The sequence below is a fragment of the Xenopus tropicalis genome, chromosome 2, assembly GCF_000004195.4.
Source record: "Xenopus tropicalis strain Nigerian chromosome 2, UCB_Xtro_10.0, whole genome shotgun sequence".
NCBI lineage: Eukaryota > Metazoa > Chordata > Amphibia > Anura > Pipidae > Xenopus > Xenopus tropicalis.
Window position 1 is genome coordinate 129837980 of NC_030678.2, and position 10416 is coordinate 129848395.

Genomic DNA, 10416 nt, shown 5'->3' on the forward strand with positions numbered 1-10416 from the left:
AGTCTATCCATTAAAAAAAAGCCTTTTGTTGTCAGAATTAACCCTTTTATTGGTTAGGACACTTGCAGAACATGCCATGGTTGTTCGGTATAAGCTGGTTGTGCAAGATATAGTTTTATCTATGTTAGTTTACAGAAAATGTGAACTTTCTGCTTGGGGATTTAAAAAACACATTGTTCTAATGCTTTGTGTTACAAAATTAGATTAAATCTGCAAGGTTCTGTGGTTGATTAATTAATCCCCCTCTCCTTGTAGACTGTGAGCTCTAGTAAGCAAGGCCACCCTATCTCAAGTATAGAAGTATAGAGTCAGTATTTGTATGTAATATTGTACGTGTATTTGATGTATACACCTTCTTGTTTTAAAGCGCTGCAAAACAAGTTTGCACATTAATTATAACAGTAATATATGGAGCACGGCCTGCAAATGTGTCAGGCAACAGTGACGTGGTACAAGGTGAACATTTATTAATCTCCTTAGTTACATACCCAAAAAGAACCTTGTAACCAGCAACTTCCCTGTGGAGGGGCTCGAAGGGAAACCATCTGAAGTTAAACAAATGCAGTGCCCCTCATGCTAATGGAAAGATTATTAGCTACATTTATTTAAACCTTGAATAGATACTTGAACAAACGGGCCGATCCACACAGGACATATATAGAACAAAGCAATTTATTTAAAGACTATAACAGTGACTACATCTTAAGACTTGGAAAAGCTTATGTTATAATTGCCATTTCATCTGCAATTGGGAAGCTTTAGCAACATTCCAGGGAGTGGATGTAATGGCCCTTTTTCCTCATTCTACTGTCCAAACTTGAAGCAAAGCACTCCTTTCCCCATACTACAAAACACAATAAACAGAAGTCTCCATATTATTCAATCTGTACTGGCTATAGAACAGTTAAATGCATTTCAGTATATGTTGTGCTCTCAGGTGCACAATAAATTTAATGCTAACTTCCACAAACTCCTACATCTATTCTCTCCCATGAACATAGCTGCTATATCAGCATCCAAGTTCTCCAGCAATGCCAATTACCTCTTAACCTTAAAACGCTAAAGTCCCTGGCGTCTCAACCCCAATCATAGCAACACTGATTTCAGAAGAGTCGGCTGAGGAATTGACCAGATATCAGTGGTGCAGTAGCTGCTACACAGCTAGAGCTTGGATTATGCCGTCCATCTTATGAGCCTATATATTCATCAACATGTTCAGTGAACCATTTATTCATGATCAAAAGAAAAGCAAACCATATTTCACAATGGTTATGAGACATGCAATAATGACTAATCATTGTCATTCCTTGTGGCAGAACCCAGAGGAGAAGCTGTAGCAGCTCTTGGTTATAGTAAGTTACAGTAAAATCAACTGCCTTGATAATTAGATTCCCACAATGTACCTCCTTTATTGAAGATTGAAGTTTAAGGTTTTATTTTTCGCCTTCTTGTGTTTCCCAGGAGCAGATAAATAAGAGGGAGTCACAAATCCCAAACAGTTAAAATGTGATACATGTTGATACATTTCTTGACTTTGCCACAACTAAGTATATACAGATTTAACTGTTACAATTATTAGTTTTTGACATCCCTCTGATGCTGTTGAGAAATCAATTAATGTAACAAATTGTAACATTTTAGGGAGTCTACAATCGTTCACCAAGCTTCTGTTTAAAACACCAGAGAAAAACTGACATTTAAATCTAAAACTGACATTTCAAATGTAAATCTTAAACAAAAAAACTAAAAAGCAACTGAAGAAAAAACATTACTGGTTTACTATATGAAACATTAAAGAACACCAATATTATCTACCTTGAGTATCTTTGTTGGTGCATCCAGTTCCCACAGCGTCCAGGTTCACTGCCAATACCTATAACTCAATTTTATACTTTATACCTATGTCCCTCTGCATCCACATCATAGTCATGCCCAAAACCCCTGGTCACGGCTTAAAGGGCACCTATCAACCTAAAATTGCTTCCTCCACCAGGCAACAATTCAAAATCTTTTTTAAATAGCCCCCTACAGTGTTAAGGTAAATTCTACCCACAAACATTTTGCCACCTCTACGGTCACCAATTATCTGAGCCTTCCTAAATCTCATTAATCCCTCTTCAGACTCACTAACAAGGAGTTGATGTTCCTCAGCTTCTCCTGTCCTGTTCACTTACAACTTGCTCACTTGATGCTATGTCCTCACCCTTACTAAAACAATGTGCCTTACTCCAGCTCTTATGTTCTAAGGTAAAGTTGTGAATGATCTTCAGACTGCCAAGGCCAAAGGGCACTACACTATTCTCTTTGAGTCATCCACTGCTTTTCATACTATTGAATGTTTCATTTTAATGTAAATTCTTTATTCTCTTGGTACCTGGTCAATATTATCAAGTTACTGTGTTCTCTTCTCAATTCTCTAACCACTTCTGTTGCTTTTGCTTACAAGTCCTCTTTCCCAGTTCAGCTTAGTGTAGGGGTTCCCTAGGGCCCTGTACTAGCCCCACTGTAGTTCTCCCTGTACACTCTCTATTTAGGAGATTTTATCTTTTAAATATCGCTTTCACATGCAGAATACATCCAGATATACATAGGCAACCCCTCACTAACCACTGACATTCAGACCCACATCTCTAACTGAAACCTAGATCTTGTCTTAAATGAATCAATGCCACCTCACAGTAAACCTAGCTTTAAACATTGCTCATGGTATTTTCACCCAAACCTAGTTCTTTGTCTTCTTTTCCCACTACTACAAAAAGTTACATAGGGTTAAAAAAAATACCAAAAAAATCCATCAAGTTCAACCCTTCTAAGTGAACTCAACACACACAAACCTATACTAACTTATCTATACACTCACATACATAAACCATATACACCAACATCGAGACTAACTGTAGATATTCGTATCACAATAACCCTGGATACTATGCTTGTTCAAGAACTCATCCAAGTCCCTCTTATAGGCATTAACAGAATCTGCCATCACAACATCACTAGGAAGGGCATTCCCCAGTCTCTCTGCCCTCACCGTGAAAAACCCCCTGTGCTGCTTCAAATGAAAGTTCTGTTTCTCTAACTATGTTGAGTCAGCACTCTACCGGGGAACTATCTTCTCTATCCTTTTGTAATCATATTAACACCACTGCCAAAGTCTGCTGCTTCTTTCACCATAATACTGCAAAGATGTGGCACTTCCTTTCACAAGTAACTAATAAAACACTAATCCATGCCCTATCCACTAATCCATGTCCTATCGCACAAACACTACTGCAACCTCTTGATAATTGGTCTCCCACACTTGCATCTCTCTCCACTGCAATTGCAAAGAGCAATCTTAAACTCTCTTACTAAAATTCTGTACTTTCTCCTAAGAGGCAACCTGTTCCCCTCTGCCAAAATCTTAAGCATAAAAGCAAAAAAAAAGTATCTGCTCACGCAAAGAAAGTAAATAAAAAAAATGTATTAATTACAAAATCATATCATAAGACAACAAAGTCCAACGCGTTTCAACCCAATAAAGGGTCTTCATCAGGGGAAAAAAGTGAAAAAAGGGGCAGAAGGTGAACATACTCACAGCAAAATTTATACCCTTGCCTCTTTACCAAGGATTTCGCACCATTTTCGTGGGCTGCAGAAAACACCTAGTGTACTTCTACATCCACGCCTCGCGTCCATACGCAGCTGAACCGCATCTTAAAGCAGAATAGCGCGTCTACACATGCGCAAAAACGTGGTGGAACGCAATGCGTTCCATCTCTCTGAAATAGGCGGAAGCTAAAATATAGCATATGCGTGTATTATGCGATTTTACTCGAAACACAATGCGTTCCACAAAAATCGCTACAAGCAGAATCTACTCATTATTAAAACACCATAGACAAATTATACATACTAAACACCCAATACAAATAACAAATACAGAAAAAGCTGATAATCAAATACAAAAGCACTTTTCTTATAGCTTCAGGTTGCTAGGGCTCTCATAGTACCATCATCTTAATGAAGATATGTGTCGAGTACATCAAATTCATGATTGAACATCAGAAGAAACTTTCTAAAAAAGAAAGTATTAGTAAAAGAATTTAGCCAACAACCAAAAGCATAATCTGGGTCTCAGAGAAGTCTGAAAGCAGGCACAATTGTTCTGCTAATATTCAATGCCCTAAATTTCTCTGCTCCTCACTATATTTCCTCACTGTACATTCCTGGCTGTCTACTCTGTTCCTCTCAAAGCCACCATCTTTTAACACTATTCACACCAATTGCCATTTCTTCTGTAGGTAAAACCCTCTCAACCCCTTCAAAAGAAAGAAGGAAAGGCTTACCTTTTCTCCTAACCGGGGCACCAGCCCGGGGTACAAGGTAAGCTATTTAAGTCACTTGGGGGTGCCTAACATTTTGGCACCCCCAAGTGACTTAGCCTTTCCTTGTCCTTTAAATCCTACCTTTTGATACACTAGAACATTACCTGCCCAGTCATAGAACTTAAAAGCATATGGCAAAATCTGTATGCACTTAGCCCTCTTATTTTGCACCTGTATGTTAGCCACCCACTTAAAATGCAAGCTCTACGGGACAGGGAGCTCCTTGCTTCTGTGTTTTCATAGCACATGGCACTTGATCTCTGTACATTTAATTTTATATTTATTTTATTATAATACTGTTTTCCCTGTGTAAATTTTTCTATATTTTACATATACAGGTATGGGATCTCTTATCAGGAAACCTGTTATCCAGAAAGCCCCGAATTACGGAATGTCCGTCTCCCATAGACTCCATTTTAATCAAATAAATCAGAATTTTAAAACTGATTTCCTTTTTCTCTGTAGTAATAGAACAGTACCTTGTAACTGATCCCAACTAAGTTTTAATTAATCCTTATTGGGGGTAGAACAGTCCCATAGGGTTTAATTAATGTTTTATTAATTCTTTAGTAAACTTAAGGTATGGAGATCCAAATTACGGAAAGACCCCTTATCCGGAAAACCCTTGGTCCCGAGCATTCTGGATAAAGGGTCCTATACCTGTACTAGTAGTGCTTTGAAAATAAAGCTTTACATAATTACATACAAATTTCATTCTTCAAATACAGTAACCTGGGGCCAAACAAAATAAGGTAAAATTCTGAAATCTTTTGAGCAAAGAACTAAGGGACAGATGTAAAACGGTGACAGATTTGCCACAAAATGCCAAAATCGGCATAATCTTTTTTGCATAGAGCAACTTCCATTAATACATACACAAGGTCTGAAGTGGTGTAAAATCTGGCACTCATGAATAGGGCCCCAAGTGTATCGTGGATAAGACCCCATTTTGATGTCAAACATGGTCAATTACCCATACAAATAAATTACCCAAATACAAATAATTTACAGCATCAACAATTCAGTCATAATTCCAAGAATATCTAATGCAGTAAGTAAGCATTCACTCCTCTCCCTGGCTGGCCTTCCAACAGTATTATGAATGCTTTAAAAGAAAATACCTGTTAAAACTTGGATTTCTGTGGCTTCCTGTCAATTGAACTAAGGAGATACGGCGAAGGAAGGAGCAGGCATAAACTATGCGACGATCGATCGAGTCCAGCCTGACTCCTTCCTATACAGAAAGAAGTCTAGACTTGATCAATCGATCATCGCATAGTGAATGCTGCTCCTTCCTTCGCCGTATCGCCTTAGTTCAATTAACAGGAAGCCAAGTTTTAACAGGTATTTTCTTTTAAAGCATTCAAAATACTAAGGGGTTTGCAGGATAAGGCAGTTATTGGTGCAGGGTAGAATAGCTTTTTCACTTAAAAAAAATTAGTGTTACTTTTCCTTTAAGGAGAGCAAATGGATGTTGCCTGTTAAACCCACACTAACTGGCCTTTAGGTTACCCCCAGTAACTGCTCTGCATCTTACTCCTTTTTTGTTTGGGATTCAAAGAAGAACTCAATAATAGGTCCAGTTTTTTCCCAAATTAACACTGATTTTAAGATCCCAGTTCCCCTGTTAGATTCAGGCACTCGCTTGCTATCATGCATGGTACAGGCACAGTTTTTGCATTCACTGACTGATCTTTAGCCAAAGGCTTTCCAGCTGTTGCAATACCACACAGACTTTGTTCTGCAAAAGCTAGAAAGCCATAGGCTGATACCCAAAGCCAGATATAGTTTACAAGCAAATGAAAACTTTCCCATATTAACTTTCTTATGTCATTTTATTGTTTAGCTCTAATTTCCAATTATTACAGGCTAGGCAGAGTGCAGAAATGCCCACTGTCCTTTAAAAATTACTTCAAGTTTTCTTTAACTTGCATGTTATTAAGATGACATTTTATTTTACCTATATTTTGTGTGTAAATAATTATAACAGTTTGAATGATGCATTGTGGTTCTTAATATAATTAGTATAATTTATATTATCCTTGACATCATATAACCTCTGCTGAACAAAGCAAATGATGCATTGTTATTAAAATAATTAGTTTAGTTTATAGTGTCCTTGACATGGAAAGAACATGCTAGATTGTAAATTACTGGAGTTCTTCTCTGGCAGTTAAATGGTTGTAGAATAATAATGCAAGCATATACCAAATGATTAGATTTTTTTCTCGACAAGGAATAAGAAGATGGCTTACATAATTTAACAAAAGAAACATTTTGAATCAGCCTCTCTAGGGAAATTTAACAGCTGTTGGACATAATTGACTTCTCTTAAAATATGTGTTGTACTCCTTTACACAACAGAAATGTATAGGTCTGCGGTGATAAACAGAAATTGGTCAGGGTTAGTCTTTGCCCATAAGTTATTTCAGTAGCTTGGATTGCAGAAACACAGCTAAATATAACTTCTATTAAATCACTATGCTCATGTTTTACTGCTCTCTGGAGAAGGCGAGCACTGCTCCACACATTGGGACCAATTTGTGAAGAGCATGTTTACACCTGTATACACGAAAAGCAGATTTGCTTCTTTGTTTCCTGCACATTAATGCTCATTTATTCAAAACCACATATACCTTCACAAGAATCATCAATTCCAATATTAAGCAAAAATTAAATATTTAAACATCTCTCCTACTTCAACTTTACAAAGATTGTAGCCTCACAGGCCAATAGTTTTCGGGTATAGCAACTCCAATTTGAAAGCAGGAAAGGGGAAGGCAAACAATTTAAGCAAAACAAAAAATAAAGACCAAATGAAAAGTACTAAGAATAGGACAGGTAACCAACCCATTTAATTTATTTATTTATTTTATTTTTTTAAATGAAACAATTCCTAGGAAACAAAGGGAACTCTATTCATTTTGGTCACCAAAAATAAACCCAGATTACGTGATTTTTACCACATATACCCTTGCAGTAAAGAAACCTATCCTATACCTCAGATGTTCCTTTAAGTTTAAAATATACAAAACATATAAATGATTCCACTACTCAATGCCATTCATTCATTTAGTGGCATTTTAAAAATAGAAAATGTGTATAGCTGTTCCAGATGGTGCAAAATAAATCTTAATTTTTACCCAGAAAGTTGCAGAGAACAAAATGACAAACCTTAATTAGCCTACCCTAATAACAATGCAATTAAATATTTGGCCTAGAATACAAGTATTAATTTTGAGCACTGCTTTTGAACAAAAATGTCAAACTCCCAATTTTGTCCCCTAAATTATTCCATTAATGACACAGGGGAACTTCACAAATTTTGTAAGAATACACAGTATCAAAATCTGTGGCACAGATTATGCTCCTAAAATAATCATTTAAGTTTTCTACAGTTCCAACAGTCCAGGATCACAGATTAGCAATCTGACTCACAAACAAATTGGCACCTCCCAATAAATGTGACTTTTACATAGAAAATAATTCACTCTGCCATTTAAAAAGTTATTCTTAAACCAACAAATCTTTAGTTTAAATATTGGTGTGTAGGTGCCTCAGTGCATTGTGCCTGATTCTGAACTTTCAAAAGGAGCCAGCGCTACACATTAGGGCTGTGACACACGGGGACGTTAGTTGCTGCGCGGCAAATCTCCCCAAAATGCCATCCCACCGGCTAGAATGTAAATCGCCGGTGGGATGGCATATGCGGCGCCGCAATTTGCTGAAGTCGCGGAAGTTTCCTCTCAAGGCAACTTCCGCCACTACGGCAAATCACGCCACTGTGTGCGACATCCCACTGGCAATTTACATCCTAGCCAGTGGGATGGCATTTCGGGGAGATTTGTCGCTCGGTGACTAATAGTCCCATGTGTCACAGCCCTTAGAACTGCTTTCAGGTAACCTATTGTTTCTCCTACTCCTATGTAACTGTAGGAGTCCCAAGTCAGACTTGGATTTTGTGTATTATCTGATATCTACTGGGAGTTGCTATCTTGCTCCCTTCCCATTGTTCTGCTGATCAGCTGCTGGGGGAAAGGGAAGGGTGTGATATCACGGCAACTTTCCGCTCAGCAGTAAAGTGTTACTGACATTTATTAGAGGACACTTCACAGGATTCTGCTGGAGAAGCTCTATTAACTGATGCGTTTTGCAAAAAACATGTTTCCCATTACAGTATTCCTTTAATTAATATTTAATATACACCATTTTATTAGGACATTGTATTAAAGCATATAGCTTATTTAAATTATATAGCATGAGGGAGTGGTGATAACTTACTAAAACAGGTGCTAAATTATTGCTATCAGCTCACTGGTTTCATTTCCCAAGTAGACTGATCAAATGGTTGCTATGTGTAACTGCATTAGTGATATTTAGCACCTACATTTGCAATTAAACCCTATTTTAATGTTGCCACGGAGTACTATTATATAGTCCTGGAGTGCAACATACCAAAGAATAATATTATTCCCATTTAATGATATAGCATAAACATGTCCTGAAGCACTTTAGAGAGATCATTTTCAGGCTCTACTCCAGCGGAGCTTACAATATAAGGTCACATAGAATATTTTATCAAGGGCTAGTAAACCTCCCTTATAGGGGTCATTCACAAGCACTAGCACAGTTGCTGCAGTGAAAATTTCCCTGCAGTCAACTGTGTGAAAAATCCCACTCATTAAAGGTACTTGTGCAACAGGGCACTCCATACACTTCCAAAGTGCTCACTGCCACTCAGTCCTTCCCATCTCCTGTTTAAGAATCTCGAACAGTTACGCCTATTGACCCAGCAGAACCCTGGAGCTACCACCACATTCGGACCAGGCCTTTGCTCCAGGGTTCTCAGTGTGTCCTGCATCAAAAATAAATGCCAAAAAATGAATTAATGTCAATGTGCAAGTGCAGGCAGCCTACATTTCCATGTCACATATGAGCAATTCCTGAATTCATGCCACCTATTCTTCTTCCAAATTTACTAAGGGTGAAGACACACAGAGCTACTAGTAGCAGCTATTTCTTGTTGCTACTAAAATAGAGAATGCTGATCATTTACTGATAACTGTCCCTACGTGTGCTTTAGCAAAGGCAATTCTCAGTATTGTCTATGGCAGGGTATTTTACGGTGTTTAGTAGCCATGACAAGTAGCTGCGACTAAGTAGCTCTGTGTGTCTTCAGCCAAACTGCAATTCCACTGAGGTTTCATTTCCCCCTCCCTTGTGCTGTATGCCAATAGTCACAACTGCATGACGAATAAAACTGCTTGACATTTTGATATGAAACCAATGTTACCAAGCAAATAGCAATCCAAGTCACGCAGGATCAGAATGAAGTACAACAATCTACTCTCTGTCAGCTGGAACAAAGTTGCAACAACTCTGCCCATGTTGCCAGACTGTCCATTATTTAGAGCGGCTGAGAATAATCTCTCTTGGGGCTGTTTAACCGGAAAGGAAAATCGATAGTAAGTGATCGGATCGCAAACGGTTTTAAAAGGAACAATCGTGTCAAAAAGCGAATTTTGCTTAAAATGACACCTCGCAGCAGGTCACCACCACACTGGCACTTATAGCACATTGCTCACATATCTGTCCTCGTACAAACAAACCCTCCTGGTCAGTTTATAACCATTGCATTGATTGCCGAGACCCTTCCTGAACCGCATCGCTTAGAACCCTAAAAACCTTACTGTGCCGCTGTTTCTGGGGCAAGAATGCAGAGATCGGTACTTTTGTTCGTAGCCGCCATCTTCATTGCGTCACTTCCGGACGCCCGAGGTTTTGCTTTCGTTCGCTGCCTGGCGCGCATGCGCATTTGCCGATACAGCGATACTATACATTTTTTTTGCCCATCTCCTAGCAACCAGTACTGCCTACTAAAACGCTATCACGCAATCGAGTTGCCACGTTGAAAGTAACGTTGGTCGTAGCTTTGGGCAGGCAGTGTCTATATGGCGTATTTATGTGATAGTAGCGAATAATTGAAAAATAGCAAAGGCGTAAAGGGTAGTTGGCGGGAAAAGTATGGCAAATAATGCATCTAACTGGA

At 38.4% G+C, this 10416-nt stretch overlaps 1 protein-coding gene across 2 annotated transcripts in view; it reads right to left on the reverse strand.

Moving 5' to 3' along the window:
• The window catches only part of tdrd3 (tudor domain containing 3), a 102791-nt gene extending 92608 nt beyond the window's left edge, over window positions 1-10183 (reverse strand). The window contains exon 1 of one of the 2 annotated variants that reach the window (XM_031895819.1): window positions 10058-10183. In XM_031895819.1, coding sequence (XP_031751679.1) covers window positions 10058-10182 — 125 coding nt within the window. In that variant the 5' untranslated portion in view covers window position 10183. 2 annotated transcript variants of the gene reach the window in all.
• Window positions 10184-10416: the final 233 nt, after the last annotated feature.